The sequence below is a fragment of the Trifolium pratense genome, linkage group LG7, assembly GCF_020283565.1.
Source record: "Trifolium pratense cultivar HEN17-A07 linkage group LG7, ARS_RC_1.1, whole genome shotgun sequence".
NCBI classification, from domain to species: Eukaryota; Viridiplantae; Streptophyta; class Magnoliopsida; order Fabales; family Fabaceae; genus Trifolium; species Trifolium pratense.
The window spans coordinates 10,486,207-10,513,632 of NC_060065.1; the positions used below are offsets into that span (position 1 = coordinate 10,486,207).

The window sequence follows — 27,426 nt, forward strand, 5'->3', positions numbered from 1 at the left end:
CACTTGTACCGCTGTTGTGTGCCATCAACAGGACACGCCGCCTGGACACGCTGTCAGGAAGACTTTCGACACAAGGAGCCGGATCAACAACCATCGGCTCTGATACCACTGTTGGGTCTTGAGGGGGTCCGGGGGATCATCACATCGGGCCTTGAACTATTTCACAAGTGAGTTGGACACCACACTTTAACCCAAAACCTCAAGGTGTTAGGCTTATGGGTCCTCTCACTTATAAACCATTCAACATTCACTATTTTATCCGATGTGAGACTCAACTCACACTTGAAATACCAACATGTATAACGTCCGCTACTTAAGTAGCGGACCACTAAAAGGGAAAGGCGTAGGGCGTGCGAGTAGTCGGTAGGGTGGCAAAAGTAAATCCCTAAATAAATTAGTAAACAAGCCCATAAGAGGCCCAAAAGAAAGAAAGCCCGTGAGAAAGAATGCAAGGGAGCGCGAAAAGAGAAATTGAATTTTGATTTTGACTTTGACGATGATGATGGTGGTAAAGTGAAATTGAAATGCGGTGGAGATTGTTCCATGGATGGGAAGTCTAACCTTCCGATCAAGCCAGATTCTTCTTCCCCGGACTTCCTCCGCCACGTTCAAGCCGCCTTAAAGCGTCACCGTCCTCTCGGTACTATTCATTCCCTTCTTTCTTCTTCAATTTTTCAATTTCGTTTTAGGGTTAGGGTTTCTAATCTAACTTATTAGCTTCAGGTCAATCCAATATCATTAGACCAAGACGCACCATTATTCCTCAACCTCAAACTTCCACCACTGTTGTTAACCCTTCTCAACATGCAAACAAACTTCAACAGGGTAAGTTTTTTTTTTTTTTTTTTTTTTTTTTTTTTTTTTTTGTTTGTTTGTTTGTGTTGTACATATTGGAAATATGTTTTTAACAATGCAGGGGCCAATGATGAAAAGGCCATTGATTTGGAGAATTTGTCTTCTTATATGGGTTCACTTGGATTCACAGAAATGGAGTATGTTGAAGGCAATGAACCTGAAGATTCAATTGGAATCAATGATGATAATTCAAAGCAACCCAAAATTCAGCAGGTTGAGGCTGATTTTAGTTTGAGATCCGACGGAGGAATGCAGCAGTTTAGAAACTTTCTAAGTCAGCCAGCGACGCAATCTTCGGTGGTGGGACCTTCGTGTGCTACAACTACTTCGGTTCATTCAACTTCAGCTCCTATGATGAATTCAACTACCCGTTTGCATCGAGAAAGTGGCTTGCGCGTGGATGCTGGTGTTTATCCTATAGCTGAAAGAGTTATGGAATCAGAAAATAAAGATACTTCTGTGGAAAAAGATGATAAAATGTTAGTTGATAAGGCTGTAACTTCGATGCAAGCTTCTGATTCTTGTATCGATGCCGAGTTGGCATCTAGACAGAGTTATCCATCTAAGGAGCAACAGGAATGCATGTTAAAAGAAACCTGCAATTCAAAACATGCTTCTTGTGATGGTGACAAGATGACTGAAGTGAAAGAGCCTGCAGATGTTGCCAATGTACACCGTCTGGTGCCCAAAACATCATCTTTGGATGTGAAATCTGAATCTTCTAAATTAGAAAAACGAGAGAAGGCTGCGAGTAGTAAAGGTTCGTCAATCGCTAAGAAAAGGTCCTATGACCCTGACTTGTTTTTTAAGGTTAATGGCAAGCTTTATCAACGTCTTGGCAAGATAGGTAGCGGTGGAAGCAGTGAGGTGCACAAGGTTATTTCATCAGATTGTAGGATATATGCACTTAAGAAGATCAAACTCAGGGGTCGTGATTATGCTACTGCATACGGGTTTTGTCAAGAGATTGAGTATCTAAATAGACTGAGAGGAAAGGATAATATTATACAGCTTATAGATTATGAGGTACTGTACCCAAAAACTGCTCAATGTCATGATATACTTAGCAGTTCATGCTTTTAGTTATTTATGCTTCACATCTCTCTTCAGACATTTGATAAGACTAGAATATATAATCACTTATTGCTTACTCATGGTCAATTTTTTGGGGCTTTTGTTATTACCATTTTCATCAACAATTTTTTTTTTTTGGGTTGATCTTCACGGTTGTGTTTGTATTGTTACCCTTTTATATGTTTTAGTGAATTTTATTTGTGCTTAATCCTGTATTTAGGTGACTGACAAGGCTTTGCTTGAACAAGTTATGAAAGGCTCTCTTAGTAATAAGGATGGCCGAGTCAAAGATGATGGATATATATACATGGTTCTTGAATACGGTGAAATTGATTTAGCTCACATGTTGTCCCAGAAGTGGAAGGAGCTGGATGGATCCAAAGAGACAATAGACGAGAACTGGCTTCGATTTTATTGGCAGGTTTCAAAATCTACATACAATGTAGCCATGAAAATATTTTGTGTTCTCTCTAAACCTTCATGCTGTATAACTATGTCTTCCCTTCTTTGTTTGATCATTGAAAGCTCTAGTGTTTGACTTGTCCAAAATAATGCAAATAACACTTCCATGCCTGTATCCATGTCTACTTTTATGTGTTCATGATGTTTGTTCAATACATCATATTTCAAATAGCATTTGAATTGTAGTTTTGTTTTAATTATTTTTAATTTTACTTTTTACTAAAGTCTCATTCATCAAATTTGACATGGTATTATTTCACACATGTTGCCATTTTTCTTCTTTATATGATTATGAAATGCTGTATTTTCCTTGTGTTTCCCCCCCCTTCATCGAATGGAGCAGAACCTTGTCTTTTCCCCCCCGAGCTCTGCCAGTTCAAATTAGCTTAGACTGTTTTGTTGACACCTTTTGCAGCAAATTCTTCAAGCTGTCAATACAATTCACGAGGAACGTATTGTGCACTCTGACTTGAAGCCTGCTAACTTCCTCCTCGTCAAGGGTTCCCTAAAACTGATTGACTTTGGTATCGCCAAAGCAATAATGAGTGATACAACTAATATCCAACGGGAATCACAGGTGTTGTTTATTTTCTACCTCTCCTCTCCTTCTGACTCACTTGTTAATATGCCCCATTTAATATTTTTGTTTCCCTTGTGGTTGTGTACTGCTTTTTACCTGTGGTTACTTCATTATTTCTTATTTTTATCTTTATTCATAATATGGATATGGATTACAGCAATGCCTGACTAAAGTTTTTCTTACATTGTTAAATGTGGTGCATAATTGCATATTAGTGAATCATAGTGATGTATTAAATGCTTCTGGTGAGGATAAGTTTTATTTCAGCAGGCCTTCCTTTGAATATATGGTTAAATTTTATTCGAGTCCAAAGAACACCATTTTTTTAGCAAATTTTAGGCAATATAATGTATTATTTAAAAGCATTTTTGGTGTCAATTCTTTAATCATCACTGTTCTATATTGAATAGGACACAGTAGAACACAAGTCTTTTCTGTTTACCAAATAGGGTGATTTGACTGCTAGAACTTAAGTAGCACTTTCTCTCCATCTGGATTAATACTTGCCCAGATCAATAATATGCTCCTAAACTGATGTCCTAAATGTTTGAAGATTATGGAGTCCTGAACAATTAGATAGGTCAAACGATGCATTTAGTAACACTCTATTATGATAATTTCATTAGTTTACTTGCATGTTTATTTTATGAATGAGATTTGATTTCTTATTTCTGTGTAAACGTTTGGAAAACCCAAACCCCATCTTTGACCTTTTCATCCCAAAACCCAATTTTAGGAACTATCAAACTGACTTTTAACTCTTTAGATTAAATTTTCACCAAGTTGTTTTTCAAAGTGTAGGTGGGTACTCTGAGTTACATGTCTCCGGAAGCATTTATGTGCAATGAGACTGATGCAAACGGAAACATCATCAAGTGCGGTCGGCCATCAGATATCTGGTCTTTGGGATGCATCCTATATCAAATGGTATATGGGAGAACCCCTTTTTCAGAATTCAAGACATTCTGGGCCAAATTTAAAGTTATAACAGATCCAAATCACGAAATTACGTATGAACCACTTTCAAATCCGTGGCTAGTGGATCTTATGAAGAGGTGTCTAGCATGGGATCGCAATCAAAGGTGGAGAATTCCTCAGTTACTCAAACATCCTTTTCTTGCACCTCACGTACTACCTCACCCATCTTTGTCCCAAGATCATAGCTGTAAATTTGTACAACTAATTGCTGAAACTTGTACATATGACCCCGAAGCATCACAACTTTGTCATCAGCTCCAACGTCTACTTGTTGATCCACTTGAGTTGACGAATCACTCGCTAAATTCACGAGATCAACAAAGAACACTGTTGTCCAAAATGTCTGAACTCTGTATTCAGCTGCAGGAACGTTTGATGTATACTGATGATACCAAGTAATTGGTGGCTGGCTATTCATTTTTTTGGGGGTTTTTTTGTTCAAATATGTTTTCCCATATTATGTAGAGTAGGTTGGTTAGTGTGTAGCTAGTGAATAGATATAGTACATGTCTTGTAAATGTTAAGGTAATGAAAATGATTGTGTTTGAAATTGCAAATTTCGCATCTTGATGTTGTATCTCTTTAATTTTAAATAAAAAGCATTACATATCTTGATCTGATGCTACAAGGGAGAATTTAAATAAGGAAAAAATTGCTGTAATTATCAAACTCTGGAAACTAAAATAACCAACTCATTTTGCTTAACCAAAAAACTAATTTAGCTGGACAACAAATATATACTCACAAATCTTGTCATTGATTCATTATAAACTTTCCGTTATGTCATGGACAAGAAAAGGCTATTAAAAAAACAGACAAAAGAGCTTTTAACCACTCATAGGAACAAAGTCCCTTTTCTTTGTAACTCTACTTTGATGAGTTACCCAATATTTGATTATATTATACTTTCTATAAAAAATTGCAATATTTTTCTGTATGAGTTTTTGAAAAGCTTATATTTTTAGAAATTATTACACCCTTATGCAATTTTCATGATTGCTATAGTTCAAAATTATTACACCCTTATGCAATTTTCATATTTGCTATAGTTCTTCTGAGATTAAAGCAACCTGTGAGGAATTATAACTAATAATTAAAAAAAGAACACTTTTCAAAAATTTTATAGCTTCATACATATATTATTATACTTTAGTATTCTCTAAAGTGCACTCTTTCACTTTAGGAGTCAATTTTAGTGTAGTTTTTTTTATCGAGACTGGATTCCCTTCCACTGCAGGAGGTCCAGTGTAAAATCTAACTACTCATTTTCTAAGTAAAAAAAAATATTAAAATTGCAATGTTAATTAAATGTAGGGATGGGATTTGACTGGATACAAAATGTACCGGAGAGGATCCATGCTCGTTTTTATCACATACTAGAGGAATTTGAAAGCATAATTTTCCCTTTCAAGAAGGTTGCTTTAATTTTGCTGTCAATAAATAAAAATGTAAAAAGAACCATTCTCAAACAAGGAGCACCTTTTCCTTTTACTGGAAAAGTTCAAATTGCTATTAAGAAAGAAAAAAGAACAGTAGCAAATTATATATAAATTTCAGTCAGACAGATGAAGGGTATATTAAAGTACATATAAGGACCCTGCAAAGAAGGCATAAACCAAACCGGGACTCTTCAACGACTACTCCATTGCATAATTTACCATATTGAACTTCTTGTGACTGACAGCAAATTTCCGGAGTGAACAAGTGCAATCGTTAATGATACCACCAGCAGCTGCAATGTTAGTGTCATTCTACTCCTCATTGGAGGACAATTTGTATAACGCTTCTGCACGGGCTTCCTCCAACACCATCAAGAGTTCCTTCACAAAAGGAGTATTTGTGCCATGAGTAATCCTTAGTATATCCACAGCTTTGGTCAATGACTTAACAGCTTCCTCTGTGTCTCCAAGATACCTATACAGAGACCATTGAACTCAAATAACGAAAAAAATATAATTATTCTTTTTCTACTAGGTGAAATCGATTACAGACTTAAAAATATACTGTGTCAGGGAGAGATGCATGATGCATATGTTTCATTTCATTAGTAGAAGAATTTAACATTCACACTAAATATATACGAGCTTCAGTTGTGAGATGCTAACCATTCAAGTTTTCCACAAGTATAATATTGCAATCCAAGCAGAGGGTGAACAGCTGGATACACTCCTGCATTGAAGTAAAATATCCAGCACTGGATGTCAACATCATTTGTGAATCTTTTTCCCAAATATATTTATGGTAAGTTTCGGTACACAAAGTACCATGATTCAGAGGCAGCAATTTATTAATAGTACAAGATGACTAAGATGGATTTAACTTTAGCGCCATTCTTTTTGACAACATAGTTTTTTGTCCATCTATTAAACAAAATGTAAGACAACATAATCATGACGCTGTGTTAAGCATAACATTCCATGATTTTTTGTAGACATGACTAACAAGGTAGTAAAAATTCAAAACTTAAAGCCAATTTTGTTTGGTTAACCCCAAAAGATTCAAGTTTCTGTTTAAATTATTGAAGGAAACTGGCTACATTTTCAGAACACTCAATCTCCAGAGAAATGCGTGACAAATGTAGGATGGTAGGAAGGTGTCTATGTTCTAAGATTTCCTTGTACATCATTCCTCTCAAATGATCCACTCTGTTTACTGTTTTTCCCCTCTATGAACATTCTTCTATGTGACATTATATCAAAATATTGTGCAACCTTAACCTCTTCATTGTGGATCTAACGTTCTTTACCTCCAAATATCTTACATCATTATGTTAACATTAGGAATTTTCATTTTCTAATTTGACCAGGAAAAAGCAAAAATAGAGAATAGTTAAAGAGCAATACTGACAACTTTGAAATGCAAGCAGCAACTGAAACTACGAACAGAATCAATGCTAAGGAAGCTTCTTATTGTGTTATTTATTGAGGATACAAGTTTCAGTATGCATACTTTGATAGATTGGTATGGTCAGTTTGCAATATGCTAAAGCTTCCCTCCAATGTTCCAGCTTCATTAGTGACTGCAGAGGACAACCGTCATGTCTTTAGATTCATTAATTCACAGTTGAAAAATCAATTATTGCAAAAATAGACTATGTACACTTCATTGTTTCTATGTGCCTTTGATGCAAATAAAGAAATAAGCAGGATCATACAAAATAGAATTTAAACCAATCCATATTTATTCATTTGTATATAAAATATCAAACGTGCCACTAAACAGCAAACGGTTTGGTTTCTATCCAAAAGGAACAAAAAAATAAATAAACGTAACTAAACAAATCTCCACAGGAGTAGTGCTAAGTAAAACGTGTATAGAAAGGTTGTAGTTTACATCATCAAGCATTATATAGTAATAATTGAATAATAACAATAGTAAATAGAGAACTACAAGGATGAGCTTACCTTCAAAATTGTCTCTCGTGTTTGCATCAAATTGATTGAGAAAGGATGATATAGTTTTGTTTGCAGTTTCTCGATCATTTTATATATGGAAATAGCATCTTGATAATCTAAATGTAGTCAAGGATTTGACTTCATTTAGACATAAACTAAAAATCAATTGCCTTTGTACATGGATTAAGGCTTCCATAAAGGGTAAGAAAGAAAGATTGGAATGCCAAACAAAATAGTTCGGGGGTGATAGTAATTGCAGTTGCAAGTTCTAGACATAAATGTTACAGGATACTGTCACTGGAAGAAGGCTTAGAAGCTTCTTCTGATAGCAATTTTATTTCAGTTGCAATTTGCTTTATCTCTTCCTTGTCTCTAACTAACCCACATTCTTGGCATTGAAATGCTTTTCCATCTGTAATTTAACAGAACCACAAAAAAATAAAAAATCAAAGGTCAGTAACACTTTGTGGGCCGTTTATTTTTTGGCTTAATTGCATATTCGGTCTCTTACGTTTATTTTAGGCTTCGAGTTAGTCCTCTATGTTTAAAAAGTTTCAAGTTGGTCCCTTACGTTACTGATATCAACATAAGTTCGTCCTTTCCGTCCAATTTTGAGTTAATTTAGTCTAAAACAGAAATTTGTCCATGTATGCAACTTCGTTAGCCACGTGGACGATATTTAAACAGAAATTTGAGTAAAAGGACTAACTTATTATAACATTAGTAACATAAAGGACCAACTTGAAACTTTTTAAACGCAAGAGACCAAATTGAAACAAAAAAAAAACACAAGGGACCAAACATACAATTAAGCCTTTATTTTCTTTATCTCAGTTTTAAATTCATATGGAGAGGATGCCATCAGACTAGAAAATCAATAGCAAGTAAAGGATTATAATGTTCCTTTTCAGCTACTAGACATTTACTGAATCCATAGGTCATACCAGTTGTGCGGAGCAAGAAACCATCACATGTTTCAGTTTTGCATCTGTATCCTTCTAGAATTGCATTTTCTCGAACATCTTCATACTGACCCTTCAAAACTAACTTAACTGAATTAGCCAATGACAGCATGCCAATTTTACTGAAATAGCAAGTGCTACGATGTGATATGGTAAGTACCAGTTTAGAACAGCGGGGACAAACACAAGTGAATAGGTACTGCTCTTTGAGAGCCTTTTGTCGAATCACCGTGCTTCCAGCTGTCTCTATATAACTTATCAATACCTTAAAAAAATACAGAAAATAGCAAGTATTAAACTTGATGTTTAAAAAAAATAAAAATAAAGATGTAATGTAACTCAGCATCCTCTGAATAGTTTTAAAATGATAAGTGACAACTATCGTCACCTATTGGATATGAGATGTGCCCTAACTGAAACTTTTACAGAACGAAAGTTGCAACTGCCATGTTTTGGTCTAATTTGTCATAGAAAAGCTATATATACTAGTTTTCCACAAATTTGTAGAGGCAGAATTGCACCTATAGTAGTTCGACTTCCATTTATATTTTATATCCTCTAAGGGCTTTGTCTAATATGCACAAGTGAGACAAGTCTTTCACCACACACAAGTTTGTTTTCACCATTGGATCAATATGTCACATCACATCTCATTTGTTCGAATGGTGAAAACAAGTTTGTGCATGGTGAAAGACTTGTCTCACTTGTGCACCATAGACATGGCCTCTTCTAAGAGGTCATTATAGCAGTTCCCCAAAAGGTTCCAGTTAAAAGTGGACATATTTTAGTATAAAACGAGATTGAGTTTACACGAAATATATGAAGCTAATCATGCGAACCTATGCTTGCAGAGATATAGCACAAGCTACACCAGGAGACATAACTTTTAAATTCAGAGAAACCATGGAATTAACAATGGGAAATCCTAGAATTATGAAACAAGATGGTTAAATCCTAACTCTATGCTCAGGTTTTGCTGAGTTTGCATAAATAACCTTTAAATGACATCTCTTGCCTTTTTGTTTTGTAAACAAGTGAACTGAATATTGCAAACGGTAATTTCTACTTAGTCAAGAAGAAAACAAATAGATACCTCAGTCCCTTTCGGTACATGTTGCAAAGCACGTACTGATGCTACCCTTCCTTCAAAAACCAACACTGAATTGGGCAAGCAGCTATGTGGTAAAATCACGATTAGAAGAATAACATGAAACAGTATAGTAAGAGTAAGACATATTATTTTCGGAACGAAGAATAAGTTAAGTGGTTACCTGTGATTGATAATGGAAACAACAGGATACAATCCTGTTCCCAAAGGTCTCAACTCACTGTCACAAATGGTATGCGCATTACATGCAAACTGCAGGAACAGAAAGATCGTCAAAACCTTGAGAGTGCTGGGTGTGATTTCTCATGAGTCATGAGAACAATTGATGACAATTATATCAACTAATTTATGTTTCGAAGCATAAAACCTTGGAAAAAATTTCTGCAATCTCTTTTATATTGATTTCAGGCCATTGTAGTATTAGGTGTACAAGATTAGCCATCTGTGCATACAACACCAGCTGCTCCTCTTTGATGTCAGACATGTCTTCATGGAATCGAGTGTTAAAAAGAACAATCATCACGGACATGTTGCAAAACAGACAAAAATCTACGTTCATTGCACTAAAGCTTATGAGTTAAGACCAAACTAGTGAAAAGGATACGAGCCACTAATGCCTCCACTAACTTGTAGTTGTCCATGGCATTGCTTGGAATGATCTGGAAATAAAATTCATTCATAATGGTTCAATGTTCATATTAATCATCAATGGTGGTAAAAAGCTTTCTAACTACAAGAAGAAAATTTTTGAAGCCACAAAAAGAAATTTTAAGGATCATAAGCCCTTAAACACAACTTTATGAAGTCAAACAAATGCACATATTGATTTCCAGTGTTTACATTGATGATTCCTTCGCACTTCCAAATATTGATGAAATTTGTTAATTGACTGGAAAAATGACAAGATCTGCATTTTTGTAGCATTTTACATTGATAGATGTATGCATTTACAAACATATACGTACTACGAGAAAATGAAGTAAAATGACAGCGTGAAAAAACTGTTCTAACTTAAATAGCACCATTCCATTACTCAATTAAACTTTCTTCACATGTACCTTCTCATCTTGCAATTTCCTTCGAATATAAAGTTTAAGCATCAGCCGTATCGATGGTGTGACAGATTTTCTCTTAAGGTTGTCTATCCTTGAGAGTGCTTCACATTCAAGACGATGCAACTTCCACTCTGATTTCTGAATTTCATCAAAAGAAACACAGCAACACATCATTTCAATAATATTACTCTTATATTATCAAGGTTTAAGGGCCCGTTTGGATTCAGCTTATTTTTTAGCTTATGAAAATAACTTATACAAATAAATAAACTTTTATGTTAATTTTTAAGTTTTCACTAACAAAAGTTGTATCTTTATATGTTGTTTTCTCATAAACTACGTTGAAAAGCTTATAATAATACATAAAAGCTTACTTAATTGCATAAGATGTTTTGCTTAAGTTCAAAAATAAGCTAATCCAGACAGGCCCTAAATATGATATTAGTCTCTACTGCTATAGCAATTTTTGGTTTTAGTTCCTAAAGTCACCTTATTGGGCCACGTTGCGCCACAAGTCATTATTATATTTGCATAGACTAAAATCATATTTAAACCTATTATCATCAATACATAGTTGCCTTTGAAACATAAAATGAAAAAACAAGTCTATAAAAAGAACACATTGTTTAGGTTGTGATGAAGACCTGGCATGGTGTTCCACAATACCAAACAACTTGACAACGTGAACACTTGCTAAGGTTAGTTGTTGCTAAACATCCATCACACCTTTTGTGAGTTGGAACACAAACATATGGCTCTTGGCTAATAATCACTTCCCCTGCAATGCAACATTCATCATTCATTCTCTTAACATTAGAGAGAGAGAGAGAGAGAGAGATAGAGAGAGAGAGAGAGAAACCTGGGTAGAAATCCCTAGTAGTAAAAAGAGAACGCCCCTTTCCTTGGACACTGGAAACTGCTAAACTGCGATTCTCCAGAGCTCTATGCAATTTCTCCATTATTTTCCACCTTCACCCGTTTCGGTTAGGTTCATATACATACACTTTATTACTTGAATTCGGGCCCGATGATTTCGGGTCGGGTTTAATCAAACCCGTACATGAACCTGCCTCGGGTTATCCGCCCCGATATATTACTTACGTTTTTCCTGTGATTTTCTTCTTCTTCTGCTTCTTCTTCTTCACTTCATTCTGTACTGTGATCAGGTTCTTCAATTCACAACCTAAGGTACCTATTATAATATTCGGTTCTAATTATTCACAACACTTTCTTTTTTGTTTAATGTTTGAAACAAAACTATATACTATGTGATTGCGATTTCTATGGTTTTGAGGTTAACTGCGTTTTACTATCACATCACTGACAACTAGTATAGTCTGCAAATGTTGATTTTATTTCTATGTGGAGTCCTTGCTGAGGAGGAGGAGGAGGAGAAGTAAATTTCAATGGTACTGTTTTCTAGTAGGATTGGTTTAGTAGGAGGATTCACTTAATAATCCGTCCATAAGTTGTTTTCAGCTTATTCTCATTTGTTACAGTTTTGATACTCAATAGTGAGAATTATAAACAATTTATAATCTGTTGTCCATAAGTGATTTTGTTTTCAGCTTATTATAAGCTTGTCAGGTAGTTTATGAAAAAATAGTTTAGGAAGATACAATTTTCATTAGTGAGAATTTATGAATTAACATAAAAGCTTATTTATTTGCATAAGATATTTAGGTGGCTCAAAAATAAGCCAATCAGAATGGGGCGAGAAATTTGATAATGACCAATATTTAGGTGGCTCTGCTAGGGTTAGCATGGTTGAAACGTTGCTGATTTGTGCTTGGCCATGCATGACGGCGATTACCACGCCGGCTACCGCAACCAAGCATAAATCCTTCGCTCAAGCTCTGCTCAAGCTCTCTGTACCACGGATGAGGATATCATTGTAAGCCAACTCCCTACACCTACTGTGAAGGGGGATTCAGTCAGTATCAAAATAACACAGGTTGAATATCACAAAGCTGTCGATAATTGTCGTAATCATCTTCATGGTCGACTGGTTTTGGGGAAAGGTAATAAGCCACTTACTGCCAGGGAAATATCACAGAAACTTGGAGGAATATGGACAAACATGGCGCCATGGAAGATGATCCCTCTCGGGAAAGGATTCTTTTAATTTCGCCTCACCTCATCAGAAGATAAGCGCAAGGTTTGCTCCTTGGGAACTTACAATCTCAAACCAGGTCTTTTGAGACTGCCTCAATGGGAACCGGATTTTAATCCTCATACCCAACGGCAAACTCACGTACAGTCATGGGTGCGTATTTACGATCTACCGCAAGAATATTGGAGGCCTAATCTGATATTTGAAATTGCCGGAGGGGTTGGCACTCCTCTCATGTTAGATGAAACGACCAATAATTTGGTCACTATGCAAGAGTTTTAGTGGACATCGATCTTTCTAAACGCTTGTTTGATGAGATTTTAGTAGAACGGGATGGTTATGTGTTTGTTTATGAAAAGCTACCGAGTTTTGCAGCCACTGTAAGTCAATTGGGCATTCAGTGAATGTTTGCAAGAAATTACATCCTAAGGAAACACGAGCTGGAGAGGAACGCATGAAGGTTCCATCTGCTGTACCCAAGCCAACAGTAACAAAACATTATGTTGAAAAAACCACAAAAGCCATTCCTATTCCGGTGGTAAATGTGGAAGATGAGAGTATGAGACTGATGATAGAGAAGCAGTGATTGCTGAGAATGATAATAACATTAGCAGTCAAGCAATTTCCAATCATACAAGCTGCTGATAGAGATGCAGAAATTACTGCAAACGAAAATAACAGTCAGACAGTCCCATTCATTCAAGCTGCACCTGCAGAAAATCAAGTGCATAATTTTGCCCCTATTCTCGAAAAAATTCTTGAACATGAATTGATTGAGCAGCCAGTTGTTGAGGATAACAGTGATGAGGATTTTGATGATGATCACACAGTGGTAATACATGAACAAGAATCTGACCTGCTTGATGAGAGAATTGATAACATACAAGTGGTTGACAACGGAAAGTTAATGAAGATAGCACTGTTCCTCAGTTCCTGAAATGCAGACAGAATCACAACATAGTATTTGTGATACTCAAAATAAAGAGTTTCCTTTGAAGGTTCAAAATGATATCAAAATTATTAGACAAGCTTGGGCAGATATGGTGGAACAAGAGCAGCCATTTACTCCTTACATCTCAAAACAACAGAAAAAGCGTGATAAAAAGAAAGCTAGCAGTGCCGGAAAGCCTTACCACACCCGTTCTAAGGGTGCACCGTCCACTCATTCTTTATGAAGTTCCTAAAACATCCGGGGAATTGGCAACCTGGAATTAAAAGCTGCCTTGAAGAACTATTATCTAACACATAAACCGGATTTTATGTTGGTAGCGGAACCAATGATTGCAATTAGTCAAGTGTGAAAGTGTGGACTTCGCCTCCAGACTGTTCTCACGTGGTGAAGGAAATTTGGATGAAACCAGTGCTTGGTAATCCTACGACCTGTCTTCAACTGAAGTTAACGCGCCTTAAACTTGCTTTTCGTGAGTGGAATAAAGCGCTTTTTGGCAATATCGACACGACCGTCAAGCTAGCAACTGAAGAGGTAATTCGCATTCAACATTTAATTGACGCATCAGGTGTTAATGATGAGTTGCAGCAGCTTGATTACATAGTACATCTTATTCTTACTCAAGCTTTATTAAACCAAGACCAATTTTGGAGAGAAAAAGCGCGAGTTCAACAGTTCCTTCAAGGTGATAGTAATATGTCGTATTATCACCGTGTTGCCAAGATTAAAGCGGTCACAAAACATATACACTTGATTAATAGTGATCAGGGAGGTCTCCTAACAAATACTTCAGATATTGTACAACATATTGTGCATTATTTTCAGCAGATTTTTTGTCGAGCCAACAACTGTTTGTCCACATCCATTGTGAATGATAATATACCAACTTCGGTTACCTCTGAGGATAATATTCTGCTGACTGCAATTCCCACACCAGATCTAATAAATACCACAGTTTTTTTTAGATGAATGGCGACAAAGCGCTGTGGAAATGGTTGGGATCTCTACTTCAGTTCACGATAGATAGATCCACTACTGATACGATATTTGACAACTGTCCCTTGTGGTGGAGCGCACTTATGCATAGCTTGGCCATGGCAGCGTTTAGCCATGTCTTTCACACGATATGGATGGCTAGGAATGGCATTCGTTTTAACAACGCTTTGATCACTTCACGCCGCAAAGATGAAGGTACTCACAGCTCTATCCACTAGTGCTCCGCTGTTATATGGCTACACAGCAAGTTCAGATGTGGAAAATAGAATTCTGCAACATTTCCATATTAGTCCCAGGCTTCATAACACGCCCAAAATCACTTTGGTTCTTTGTAAAGTTCCTTTTATTCGATGGATTAAGGTTAACACGGATGGCTCGGTCACTAACACGCCGATATCAGCTTCTTGAGGGGTATATTTCGTAACCATTTGGCAGATTTCATGGGCTGTTTCGCTAAAAATTTAGACAACGTTATTGTTCTTCATGCAGAGGTTATGCGTTTGAATGCTGCTCGTCCCCATATTTACCGCAAAGGCACCCGTTGTGCGGATACATTAGCTAATCATGGGCGCTTGGTTAAGGACTCTACATGACAAGCTTGGCATGCCTTGTTATCGTTTTGATGATTAGTATTGCGTTGCACTTTCTCTATTTTTTTTCTTCATAGAGGCAAGCCTATAGCCCCCCTTGTACATATCTTTTTTTTCTTTATATATATATTATGAGCTATAGGTAAAGGATGGGGATGTTTAGGGTTGCCAATATAGTTGGGATGTCTACTCATTCCTTGATATGACGCTCTTAATTTAGCAAAAAACAAAAATCTGAATGGGTCCTAAATGCTCATGTTTTAAGTGTTTAATTAAGCTGTTATCTGAACAGAGTTTAAATCAACTATAAATGACTAATTAAGGGTATCAAATTAAAACATTAGTAAGTATTGTGATGGTGATATATGTGTCTATAAGTGTATTTTTCTGTTTTTTGAATAAAAAATGGTAAAGTGCAGAGAGAAGGAACGTAAAAGAGAGAATATTTCTGCAAAGTTATTTTATGAGAAAAATAAAATTAATAATAACTGAATGAAAAATAGTGCTCCATAATTGTACCAACCACTATTGACTAAGTGAAAACAAATAGGAAACTAACTTGTAACCAGAAAAATAGGAAACTAAAAAACTACTAACATCAAAATGATAGATATTTTGCTTTGACTTATTCAAACTGAAATTACTTTGCCAGTATCCAAATACACGTTTCAACAATAAGTATTGTTACACACCTTGTCCACTTAGACTCTGATGAAGTTTTTAGATTCTAAAATATGTATATTATAATAATTATAGGTTGGAAAATTACAACACTGGAAGGTTGATGTTGTTACAGAACCCTGTGTCAACAGCATCATTGTTATTAGCCGCCTCAAGGAGGGTTTACAACTACCATCTTTCTACATATACACTCATGGCATCCTCAGGTTAGATCACATTCTGTTAATTTCAATGTTATCTTTCTTCTGATATACTCCCTCTGTCCCAAATTATAAGAGAAAAAACAAAAATCACACTTATTAAGAAAAAGTAAAACATGATTATTTGAAATATGTTTTTGTCGGTTTTCCTTGAAATAAGTTGCATGGAAAGATGTAAAAACAATTTTTATTGGTTGTTGTTTATTGAGAAAAGGGTAGAGAGAGAAAATGAAATACAATTTGCATTTAATTTTATGAGATTAAGGAAAAAAAACATTCTTGAAAATGAATTTTCCCTTATAATTTGGGGGAAAAAATTGGGATTTTTTCGCTTATAATTTGGGACGGAGGGAGTACCATAGATTGGTAGCTGAACATGAACAATTGGGTAGACCAGTTCAAGTTTAAAGCACTGATATTAGTTAATTAATTGTAGACCAAATTAAATCCGTAGTTATTGAACAGTTGAAGTAAAGTTTGAATTTTGAAAATGAAGTATTTGTTCCTCCATTTTTTATCAGCTGTGGACTGCAGTTTGCTGGTTCTATGTGGCAAATCACTCACAGAGAATGAAACTGCTAAAGCTATTAAGGCCAATAACACCCTCAAGCTCTCTGACAAGGAAGAATTGTCCATTATTTTGCATTCAGAAATCAATAAAAATGTTTTGCAACAACAGTCCTTCCAATTTAGTTCCTTCATGAGTTCTCTTTCCACCAATCAATTTGGCAGGCTTCTCATATGGTCTCCACAGTTATCTTCTACTCATGATGTCATATCAAAGTATGTCTCGCACTTGTTTCCTTTTATGTGCTTTGCGTTTTAGACTATGCTTTGGTTGGACCCAGAATCAGCTGCTGAAAATGACCATGTATACAAACTTTATTGTGCTTAAGATGATGTCTTACCAACTTTTCTTCTTACTGTTTACTTACCTGCTTCTATTCCCAGTATGTTTAAGCTCTTATTGTTCCAAATATCATGTTTTTATGCAGGAACTTTTGTGAACTTCCGGTTGGTACAGTATGTGTTGCGGATATTCAGAACAAAGGACGAGGTTTGACAGAACATTTAGTATTACCATATTGCATTTAACTTATGGGTCTTGCTAACACGTGCCCTAACGGAGGTTGTTAACGAGTTAAAAAATACTAGAAGTTTTGTGTTGGAAACAATCTTTTAAAGAATTGAATACACTTCTTCCAAGATAATAATTCTATATTTGGTTTCTTATCATGTGCCCTTGGGCACGTGTTAGCATTTTCCTTAACTTACATCTTAGTTTATTTCAAAGTTTCTCTGAGCGTTTAAACTCTCAGGTCGGTCAAAGAATGTTTGGGAGTCTCCATTAGGTTGCCTCATGTTTTCTTTTACATTGCAAATGGAGGATGGACGAGTCGTTCCTTTAGTTCAGTATGTTGTTTCCTTGGCTATCACAGAGGCAATCAAGGATATCTGTGACAAAAATGTAAGCACTTGGTTCTGACAAATGGCTGCAAAATTTTTGAAAGGAAGAAAAAGACAACTCCCATCATTGTGGAATTTCAAGACCTAAATGGATTTTGTTTTGTTAAATAACGAATGTTTAATTTGTGTTTGGTCAATTTTCTGAACCAACTTCCATGATTTGTCACAATATTTTATTTTTTGGATGTTTTAGCTCATGTACATTTTATTTTAAAACTTTCCATTCCAGGGATTACCATGCATTGATGTTAAAATCAAGTGGCCAAATGATCTATACTTAAATGGATTTAAAGTTGGAGGCATTTTGTGCACCTCGACATATAAATCAAAGAAGTTCAATATCAGTGCAGGTAATAAGATATTCTTGGGTAGCAAATGTTATTCAATAATGATGAATTGCATTTCCATCCCATGTACTATATTAGCTAATTTTGCATATTGAATCTTGTTCACTGCAGAGAATTTACTTTAGTGTCATAAATTTTGGCGAGGTCATAACAAATGCCATGATTTTGCAGGAATAGGATTGAATGTCAATAATGAGAAGCCAACAACATCCTTGAATACAGTTCTAAGAGAATTGTCTGTGGGAGCCTACCAATTTCAACGAGAAGATGTTCTGGCAGCCTTTTTTAACAAGTTTGAGAAGTTTTTTGATCTATTTCAGAATCAAGGTACTGTGCTAATTTCTCATGAGATTGATCCCAATGTATGTTGTGTGGAAAGGGAAAAAGGAATTTATCATAGGGAACAGGATACACCAGTGCAGTATATAATTGAAAATTGCTTGCTTATTTACCAGGGACAAAAGTTCATAATCCTTTATTTCCCCTTTGCCAGGTTGAATTATTTTCTTTCTTTTTTATGGTTGTGCTATTTCTTGTAATGGCCTTTACTATTGACTTAGAGGGTGAGACATAGAGCAATGGTAAGATCGCTACCTTCTGATCTCACAGACAAGGTTCTGCTCACTGGGTAAAGTATTGTGCATCTGATCCTCTCTATACCGTAGTTGTTAGGACAGAGGAGGATGCAAAAGTAGTTCAGAAATTGGAGAGTTTGGAATTATCGAATTTTCAATAATTGCATGTAGTCAGCTGCTGAAATTGTGGATAGAATCAAAGTGTTGGTCTGACGTTGGTATCTTGGGATGTTGGAAAAGAACCCTTGCCTTTTCTATGAATGATCTTGGAATTGAATGGGTTGTATGGCTAGCTTATGTGGGTATTTTTTCCAATCCATAGGACTTTTCTGCCGTGTTTATTTAGTTCAGAGCGAAGTAATTCTGGTCTGTTATTTTGTGGCATGTGATGCGGCTGCTGTGTTAGTTTATTCTGTGGGGCTGCTATAGCTACTGTTTTATGGCTGGTCTGTTATTTCTTTGCTTATTTTGTCCTGTAAGGTGGGGTGTGCTGTATGCTTGCTTTATTTCTTTCCTTGTCAGCCGCAGGTCTGTGTTGTGTGTGTGTGTGTGTGATTGGGTTCAGGTGCTGGTTGTTTTTGTGTCGTGGGGAGCAGCTATGATTTTTATTTGTTTTGAGGTGTCTTGGACTGCTTCTTGCTTTTTGGTGTTCTGTTTTTTACCCTGCTAATGCAGCGGATTGTATCTTTTACTCCTTCCCAAATTTGTCTCATCCTTGGGTTTGAGCCATATTAATAAATTTAGCCTTTTCAGAAAAATGTCAATTGTTGCCATAAAATATTTAAGGTGGTTCTTGAAGTGACATAATCCCTAGAACAACAAAGCTAATGAGATGGATTCCCTCATGTTAGAGTTTCATATGATCTTGTCTTTGGTTTTGAAATTTTGTTTCTGTTATGGAAGTTAAATAAGTTCGATCCTCTAAAAATTTCTGAATGTCTGTACAGAAATATATAAACATTAAAGTTTTACATGATAGAATTTCTTCCCAATATTATTTGCTTTTGGTTATCATGAAAGCACCATAGCAAAGTTTTTTTTTTTTGGCTCGATCAGCCCATAGTAAAGTTTTTGATATAGGGACGAGGATAACCATTGTAATGATATATGATAGTTCCCATAAAATCAAGGTAATGAAATTGTACTTTATTTATGGTAAAGGTTGAGCACAAGGCCCCACGATGGTGAAGAACAGGAAAATGAAAGATAAACCAGAGTTAACAACACCTAACCAGAGCAATATGCTCCTCCCAGAGAGAGACTCTCCTAACAAACTCTCTGATAGTATTTTTCTGATTCCTTCTATCAGCTCTACCCTCTATCAATTATAACTGATTTATTACCATGAAATCAGGAGAATATGTAACAAACTGTCCCTCCCTTTCTAGTTGCTTCTAGAAGATGTCCTTGTATGAATTGGGCGCAATGATTGGGCCATCACACGTATAGGAACTCAGTGTCCTATCAATATATGCATCTTTCGAAGACCAAAATTGACATTTACTTAAAAATAAACCAATGTGATGTGTTTTAGTTAAAATTCTATGTTAAGTTGTTCTTAAACTTCCATATTTTACTAAGCTTACTATATTTTGTGCTTATTAGTTGTCAAGCTCAAGGATACACAATGTACTCAACCTTACGGTATCCAACATTTAAGGAAATTTGGAGTTTAACCTATTATGTTGAATGCAGGATTTCAAACCCTAGAGGAATTATATTACAAGACATGGTTGCACAGGTGACTTGAATTTTTTAAGTATTGTCACTGTTTATCCTCTTTATCATGTGCTTTTATTCTTGTACTTTCATTTCAACCGTTAACGAGATGATTCTGATATACCAAACATATTTTCACAATATTAATTACTGAACTCAAATTCAATCGTTTCAGCTAGCAGTTGAACTGAAGTTTTAACATAATGTTGTATTCACCATTCTAGTTATGGACTTATGGTTTTATTTCGAAAAAACAAAAACGAAGTCTGTTGTTGCATTCTGGTGTACATGGAGTGGTTTATCTGTTCTTTCATTTATACATTCAAAACTTCATGCAGTGGACAAAGAGTTATTGTACAGGAAAAGATCGAGGACAAAGTGGTTGAACATGTGGTAACTGTTCAGGTATTGTCGATGGAAACTGTCTCATGATTTGAAATTTGTAGTCTGAACAAGCAAGCAATTTTTGCTGTTGATTATTGATACGAAGTTTGAAATTTTCAAAAATGAAACTGTTATATCAAGTGAAAGAATGTAATGTATGTAACTAATCTGCCAGCCACATTCAATGTTTATATCGATAGTTTAAATTTGATTGTTAACCTGTCATCATACCGGAAATAAATCATATTTATTATATCGATAATTCCTTTATTTGTAGGGTTTGACATCTTCGGGATATTTGTTGGCTGTCGGTGATGACAATCAAATGTGTGAACTCCACCCTGATGGTAATAGGTAATGAACAAGATATACCTTTTTCTTCTAACTACTTGATTAAGTTGTTGAAAAATATTTCTAGAACAAGACATTGCATAGTAGTTATCAGAAACAGTGATCTGTATTCTGTCTCATCTAGCTACATTTATAAATGAGCTGAAATATTCAAATTATGATCTAGCTACATTTATAAATAATGAGCTGAAATATTCAAATTATGGTATGCATGACTTGATTATGATATCAAACAAAATTCAATATTAGCATAATATTCTGCTATGGTTACAGCTTTGACTTTTTCAAAGGATTGGTCAGAAGGAAACTTGACTGAAGAAGATTCCATTTGCTCATGTCACAACAAGGGGAAACATATTATGTACTTAATAAATTATTACTAAGGTTTAGCATTATAGTTAAATTTTTTTTTAATAAATCACATGTTTCAAATATTTTTGTCATTAGAATTATAGAGCTTTTGAATTCCATTTTGAATTTCCGTCAAAGTTGTCATGCTCTTTCCTTGTCTGGGTCAGACAACATATTATAAATTATGCAGTTGCAACTAAAATAAATTACTATTATTTTCTCTTAATAGGACCAAGCTCATGATTGCTTTAGTTTAATCATTTGTCAGGAGTAATGATGGTCCTTCTCCAGCTATAAAATGATTTGAAAATTAAAATAATACTATGATTTATTTTTTTGTGCTCAATAATGGTCTTTGGTTTCAAATAAAGTGTTAATTAGATGCTTAATTAGGTCACATTGTTGAATGTCTGTCATCCATCTACCACACCATCATGACCACGATTTCATACACAGATCTCCTGTGCACAGTCAACTACATCTGAACCAACTGATCTTAATCGAACAAATCAAATATGGTTGATTTCATGCAGTCATATCGCATACAATCCAAATGTGTCATATATAGTACTGTATTATGTAAACTCAAGATTAATTGGACAATCTCCCCATAATTACAAACTTGATTTTGTTCTAAACAACATGCACTCCATTTTCTACATTTGGCTTTAAAGTTTAAATAATATACTAATAGTTAGTACACTTTTTGTATTGGCTTAATGGTCCTCACGTATCAAGTTAAGGTACTAGATCTATAACAGTATGTACTATTGTGCCAAGTTATTAACATAGCATTTCTTTATTTTGGAAAACTTGTTCTCAATGTCATCATTTATAAAGAGAATGAAAGACACCATTCTTCACCACAGCTGTGTTTGTCATATTCCACAAATTTATCACATCATAACACTATTTCTTAAGACATATTTACACCAAGATAGACAAATATAATTAAACTAATAAAATTTGTTCACATTATATAATTAGGACCTCCCCATTTTTATTCTATTTTTTCATGTTCTAATTTCTAATCCATCACAAATAAACAACCTTATTTTTCAACAAAAAAACAGCTATGTGATGTAATGGATACAAGAATTAAGACCATTCTATGTGGCATCCTATTCCTATGTCTACATCATAATGACGGAGGTTGAGACATTATTCTCAAAGAGTAATAGTAAAATAGTTGGATTTTAAGTAGTAAAAGAGTGAAAGTATGTTACGTGCCAATTGCTTGCAGATGTAGCCAAAAATAAAAAGCAATTTGCTTGCAGATTAGGAGGTAACATTACCTATTTTTTATAGTAGTCGAGTTTACCAAATCATGGACTACAAACTCCATAATCTTGTCTTTTTAAGTTTGACAGAAAACCCCATAAGGGATACAATAAGTCTACAAGGTGACCTAAGTAAATAACAACTAACCACCTAAATTAATAACGACTAACCAAGAAAAAGTCGTCGTCATCAAGAACCTGGACGTCTTCAGTTCCAACAAAATGCTCTCGACCAATTTGCTTCACCAAATTGACAAATTCTATCCTTTTCTCCAAAGGAAGAGGTACAAATGGCAGCCTGAAAACTGGTCTGACAACTCCAAGTTGAGCTAGAGCCGTGTTCAAACCAATGGGATTTGGCATGTGGAAAAGCCAGTCAATTAAAGGCAAGAGCTTAGAATTCAATGCAGGATTTTTTCCTACAAACATGAGTTGTTGCATTAAACCAGGAATGAGGTTACTTGCAACAGATATCACTCCAGTAGCCCCATAACCCCATCTAGCATCATGGCATTGATCATCGTTCCCACTCCACACAACAATTCTATTATCAGTATACTCTTTGATCCGGTCATTTCCAACACATTCCTTGACACCAGCCAAGCAATTACTTTGAGCTAAGTTTTGAATCACATGTGGAGGAATGTCTTGACCAGTCCGTGAAGGCACATTATATATGATCGTGGGGCCCATGGAAAGCACACTTTGAAAGTGAGCAACCATACCATCCAAGGAGGTTTTTCCATAGTAAGGGTTTATATGAAGGGCGGCATGCATTCCAACCGCAAAACCCTGCTCTGTGGCATGGATTGCTTCCCTGGTCGAGTTGCTTCCAGTATTTCCAATAACCTTAATATTCCCACCAAAACAGTTAACTGTGTGCGCAATAAGCATTATGTGCTCTTCCCAGCTCATTAGTTGGCCTTCACCAGTTGTGCCACCAACAATAACACCTTCAACTCCATTCTCAATTTGCATATTTACCAAGGCATCGTATGCTTCAAGATCAAATCGACCATCAGGTAGGTATGGAGTTTTTATGGCAGTTATCAATCTCAGACTTTTTATGTCCTCAGTACAAGTCCTGTAAATACAATATATAGCTTTATTTGTAAAGATTTTGTGAAAAGCAACAAAAACACAAACAGGTAGCCATGACACCAGAAACACGTGAAAACCTTTTAAATATACTCCTTAAAACATGCAGCAGTACAATTGCAATTTAGGGAGAAGATATAAATCAATACATAAGAATTTTGCAGATCAAGATATATATCACAAATCAGAAAGTAAAATCTTTTGTTTTTGTCTCTTCCAGATATCCTGTCCAAAGCATATATTCTATAGTTCCGTCCAATCTACACAATACAGAGATAACACATAACCACATGTAATATACAAAACATCAACCAGAAAAATGAAAAGATGAAAGCAAATAGAAAATACAGAATTTAGTATGAAAACTAATGAATTTGGAACACTAAATTCATTACCTATTTTTCATCTCAAAACTGCGCATTGGGAGGTGGAAAGTGGTATTCACAGCTGCTTGTGTAGGCTTCCAGCAAGAATATCTGGATAATACAGAGAAACGTTCAACACTAAACAAGCAAAAAGTTGGATTGATGTCACGTCATTGATATTTTTTGGCAGCGCAATCAGAATAAATCTCAGGCCACGTACATGCAAAGAGACGCACTCTCTCAAATGTAATTCTTGGTCATAAGAAACCGATGAATGTTCATATGTATCAACCATAACTAAATTATGTAACCTTACAGCAGAATAAGAAGACAACAGACAAAAAAATGGCACATCGTCTCCTTCACTCTAGTAGACCACTTACTACTTTTAGTTATGCTTTACTACCTTTCGCAAATAGTAAAGCACTACTGTATGTATAAGTTAGTTTTATAGCAAAAGATAAATTGTTTTTATATATGCAACGAGCTATTTTCATAGGCTATATTGGAGAACTCGTGAAAAATAAGCTTAAACAAACTTATGAAAATTTTCATATGCTGTTTCAATAAGTTCTCCCAAACAGTCTCACAAAACTTATGCCAGTAGATAAGCTCAAATTAGTTAATCCAAACAAACCTTGAAGTCTTAACAAATTCACACATATACCTCCAGGCTCCAACACTCCAATTATTTTCATTGAATTCATTACTTGCACATATGGCTAGACTGAAAACAACACTGATGCTATCGCCAAAAGGTTACAAATACGCAAGAATCAAAATAATGGCAACATTTTATTAAACAAACAAACGGTTGAATAAGGTCACTGAAAAAACTAACAAACTAATAATTAATCAGTGAAATAGAGTAACAAAACTACAAAATCATCATTCATGCATAACTAAACAACCTCACAAAACACAGATTTGGTCACAATCCAAATGCATGTACGCAAACAAACAAAAAATGTCCAAAAATAAATCCAACAAACATACATAAATACACTGCAATCATTAAGATTTCAAAAAACAGCATATCAAGAACCAAATTGAGAACAAAACAATAATAATTTGGACCTGGTATTTTTGTTAGTGGTAACATTGGAAGGAGAAACCGGAAAAGCGGATCCTCTGAAGCAGACACCAGTATAGCTCTTGAATGTGGCCATAATAAATCAAATCAACTTCAAAGCTTAAATCAAATCTGCACAGAAACATGACTAAGTGATTCATAGACAAGGAAATACAAAAATCATACTAGATTTATCTCAATAGCAAATCTGAACAAAAAGAATGTATACAAAATAGAGACGAACAAAAACAAATAAAAAAAACTATAAGCAAATAAAAATCCCCTAATAGACATACAAATAAAAATCCCCTAATAGACATACAAATATCATAAAAATATATATAAAAAAAAATGGTAAATTACAAAAAAAAAAAAAAAAAAAAAAAACCTGAATCTATCTATTGCTGACAAGTGTCTAAGATGAATAGTAAATTGTCAACAAAGTCATGGTTGCTGTTTTGAATTCGAATTTTGGCTCTCAAATAATCTCATTCAAAACCATGTTAGAGTAACTTTATCTCTATTATCCAAGGGATGAAGAAATCTAAACTTTATTCCCTCTTATTTCAAATTCAAATTTCAAAATTTTTCCCTCTTAAAAGAATAAAATTTCATTATATAGTCACATTTAATCCACTTTCCCTCTTCATCTTCTTAATCTCATCTTATTATACATTTCTATTTGTATTCTCTCTCATTCTCATCTTCAACTATATTTTTTCTAATCACGCAGAAAACTTGAAAGACATTCTTTTGTAACTAACAACAAGAACATGCAGAGCACGCACTCCATTCCAATATTGTCATTCAAAATACAAGTCACATAGTGGATAATATAACATAAATGAATTTTCATAATCCGACAACAGAAGTAGAATGAACTGAATTAGCATAACACATTAAAATGCCATCACACTTGCTGCCACACTCAGCAAATTAAATAGGAACGGGACTTTATTGACTCTCAAAAGAAGAAGAAATCGTCAATTTAGTCCCTCAACTATCACTCTCTCAAAATTGGTCTCTAAATTAAAGAAACCTACTACTCTCCAAACTTATAAATCAGATTATAAGAACAATAGTTTATCTTATAAATCATTCTATTACTTTAACCAATCCCTAAACTACTCTCCAATCCATTTATTTAGTCCCTCTGTCATTTTGAGCAGTTCGTGCGGCGTTAACTGCCCCACTAACACTATGTCTATATCTTAGGAACCAATGCTGAGAAAGAGCAATAGTTCATCGATTAAATTGACTGTATATTCAGATTATAAGCTACTAGATAATCCGGATATCAACAAATATCATTATCACAATTATTACAGAATCAATTAAAGCAAGTTACTAAGACAAAATATTGAATTAAAGTATAAGAATTGAGAAAGAAATAGGTTACCTGAATACTAGAAGGTTGTTGAGGATTATTTGCCGTCTAATCCAATCTGAAACAATTTCACAAACAATTCCTGAAATGAACAACAAGATGAATCAGTTAGTATGGAATAGCGGTGCGAAAGCAATTATCTTTCGCAGAAGTGATTATTGCGATTTGCGTACTAGCGCGCTACAGGAGAGGAGAAGGACAATTTGAAAAAAATTGAAATGAAATGAAATGGTGGAGGAGTTTCTCACTGTGTGTGGCGGAGGACGCTTCGTTTTCCGGCGAGATTTTGATTGATACGGTGAGTTTTGAGTTGAATTGAAGGTAGAAGACTTAAGAATTAAACTTCAGTGATTATAAATAAAATAGATTTGTAGAGGAGAATGAGAGGATAAGATTGGTGGTTTTATTTATGGTATGATGAAGTGGTTCAAAATTTAGAGAAAGATGAAAATGCAGAATGAGTTGGGGCGGCTAGGTTAGAGCAAGGTAGTGTAAGTGAGTTGGTACTAAGGTTTGACTTTTACTTTTCCTGGCCCCGAAAATTCTCAAGCGCCATCTGAAATTATCAAAATAATTCATTGTATCCTACGATGCGAATAATTGCATTCTAGAATGCGAGTGTGAAAAAAATGTGACTGTTTGGTCACCCTAAAAAATGCAGTCACCATCCATGAGAATTTTGTAAGAAAATAAAAAAACGGTTGCGATGTGCATTGCGAACACAGTTCGTATCCTAGATAGGGAATGATGCCTATATATATACACCTTAAGACATAAAGAGTACACACAGTCACAAAAATAAAAATAAAAATCCTCTCCAAACCCTTCAAAAACCGGCCATTTTAGGCGAAATTGTGTTTTCAAGTCACAATTCACACGAGATCCACATACATCACATTGAGTTGAAGGCAAAGGTAATATTACTCTAAAACCTTCCTCATTTGTTTTCCTAAAACATTTCGTTTCACTCACATCAAACACCTAAAACTAGTACAATTCGCACTCTATAGTGCGAACTAGCATGAAGTGTTC

General features: G+C 35.1%; 4 protein-coding genes across 9 annotated transcripts; 2 read left to right on the plus strand and 2 right to left on the minus strand.

The window, feature by feature from the left end:
• The first annotated feature begins 486 nt into the window (after positions 1–486).
• On the plus strand, positions 487–4,506 carry LOC123896892 (serine/threonine-protein kinase MPS1-like). 4 transcript variants are annotated; one of them, XM_045947310.1, is made up of 6 exons: positions 487–640; positions 724–825; positions 917–1,881; positions 2,150–2,350; positions 2,807–2,968; positions 3,773–4,506. In XM_045947310.1, exons 1-6 carry the CDS (start codon positions 544–546, stop codon positions 4,346–4,348), a joined length of 2,103 nt encoding a protein of 700 aa, XP_045803266.1. In that variant the 5' UTR covers positions 487–543; the 3' UTR covers positions 4,349–4,506. The 4 variants fall into 4 exon arrangements, with proteins under 4 accessions (XP_045803266.1, XP_045803268.1, XP_045803265.1 ...); XM_045947312.1 differs by having other exon boundaries at positions 986–1,881; XM_045947309.1 differs by having other exon boundaries at positions 498–640; positions 718–825.
• Positions 4,507–5,410: 904 nt separating this feature from the next.
• LOC123896893 (histone-lysine N-methyltransferase ASHR1) lies at positions 5,411–11,464 on the minus strand. Its single transcript, XM_045947313.1, has 14 exons — positions 11,329–11,464; positions 11,114–11,247; positions 10,473–10,607; positions 10,019–10,073; positions 9,782–9,900; positions 9,578–9,666; positions 9,400–9,481; positions 8,467–8,571; positions 8,289–8,379; positions 7,637–7,756; positions 7,354–7,460; positions 6,899–6,968; positions 6,055–6,118; positions 5,411–5,863 (listed from the first exon to the last, which is right to left on the minus strand). Exons 1-14 carry the CDS (start codon positions 11,426–11,428, stop codon positions 5,701–5,703), a joined length of 1,434 nt encoding a protein of 477 aa, XP_045803269.1. The 5' UTR covers positions 11,429–11,464; the 3' UTR covers positions 5,411–5,700.
• On the plus strand, positions 11,038–21,318 carry LOC123896894 (biotin--protein ligase 2-like). Of its 3 annotated transcripts, none has more exons than XM_045947314.1 (11): positions 11,038–11,167; positions 15,874–16,004; positions 16,520–16,781; positions 16,994–17,055; positions 17,318–17,466; positions 17,695–17,815; positions 17,984–18,139; positions 20,083–20,128; positions 20,445–20,511; positions 20,768–20,844; positions 21,115–21,318. In XM_045947314.1, exons 2-11 carry the CDS (start codon positions 15,902–15,904, stop codon positions 21,155–21,157), a joined length of 1,086 nt encoding a protein of 361 aa, XP_045803270.1. In that variant the 5' UTR covers positions 11,038–11,167; positions 15,874–15,901; the 3' UTR covers positions 21,158–21,318. The 3 variants fall into 3 exon arrangements, with proteins under 3 accessions (XP_045803270.1, XP_045803271.1, XP_045803272.1); XM_045947315.1 differs by lacking the exon at positions 11,038–11,167 and adding an exon at positions 11,519–11,657; XM_045947316.1 differs by lacking the exon at positions 11,038–11,167 and adding an exon at positions 11,643–11,878.
• Positions 21,319–22,438: 1,120 nt separating this feature from the next.
• On the minus strand, positions 22,439–26,928 carry LOC123896895 (4-hydroxy-tetrahydrodipicolinate synthase, chloroplastic-like). The gene is made up of 5 exons (XM_045947317.1): positions 26,643–26,928; positions 26,407–26,476; positions 25,013–25,139; positions 23,966–24,046; positions 22,439–23,556 (listed from the first exon to the last, which is right to left on the minus strand). Exons 3-5 carry the CDS (start codon positions 25,102–25,104, stop codon positions 22,629–22,631), a joined length of 1,101 nt encoding a protein of 366 aa, XP_045803273.1. The 5' UTR covers positions 25,105–25,139; positions 26,407–26,476; positions 26,643–26,928; the 3' UTR covers positions 22,439–22,628.
• Positions 26,929–27,426: the final 498 nt, after the last annotated feature.

Coding starts and splice junctions, on each gene's coding strand:
- LOC123896895 (XM_045947317.1), bottom strand. CDS start 25,104: ATGGCCACATTCAAGAGCTATACTGGTGTCTGCTTCAGAGGATCCGCT. Junction 24,047..25,012: donor ACCACTAACAAAAATACCAG/GTCCAAATTATT, acceptor TGTATTATCCAG/ATATTCTTGCTGGAAGCCTA. Junction 23,557..23,965: donor AGTTTTGAGATGAAAAATAG/GTAATGAATTTA, acceptor TTGTATTTACAG/GACTTGTACTGAGGACATAA.
- LOC123896893 (XM_045947313.1), bottom strand. CDS start 11,428: ATGGAGAAATTGCATAGAGCTCTGGAGAATCGCAGTTTAGCAGTTTCC. Junction 6,969..7,353: donor CACGAGAGACAATTTTGAAG/GTAAGCTCATCC, acceptor TGTCCTCTGCAG/TCACTAATGAAGCTGGAACA. Junction 5,864..6,054: donor ACTTGTGGAAAACTTGAATG/GTTAGCATCTCA, acceptor GTCTCTGTATAG/GTATCTTGGAGACACAGAGG.
- LOC123896894 (XM_045947314.1), top strand. CDS start 15,902: ATGTTGTTACAGAACCCTGTGTCAACAGCATCATTGTTATTAGCCGCC. Junction 17,056..17,317: donor TATTCAGAACAAAGGACGAG/GTTTGACAGAAC, acceptor TTAAACTCTCAG/GTCGGTCAAAGAATGTTTGG. Junction 17,816..17,983: donor GAAGTTCAATATCAGTGCAG/GTAATAAGATAT, acceptor ATGATTTTGCAG/GAATAGGATTGAATGTCAAT.
- LOC123896892 (XM_045947309.1), top strand. CDS start 544: ATGGATGGGAAGTCTAACCTTCCGATCAAGCCAGATTCTTCTTCCCCG. Junction 826..916: donor TGCAAACAAACTTCAACAGG/GTAAGTTTTTTT, acceptor TTAACAATGCAG/GGGCCAATGATGAAAAGGCC. Junction 1,882..2,149: donor TACAGCTTATAGATTATGAG/GTACTGTACCCA, acceptor TCCTGTATTTAG/GTGACTGACAAGGCTTTGCT.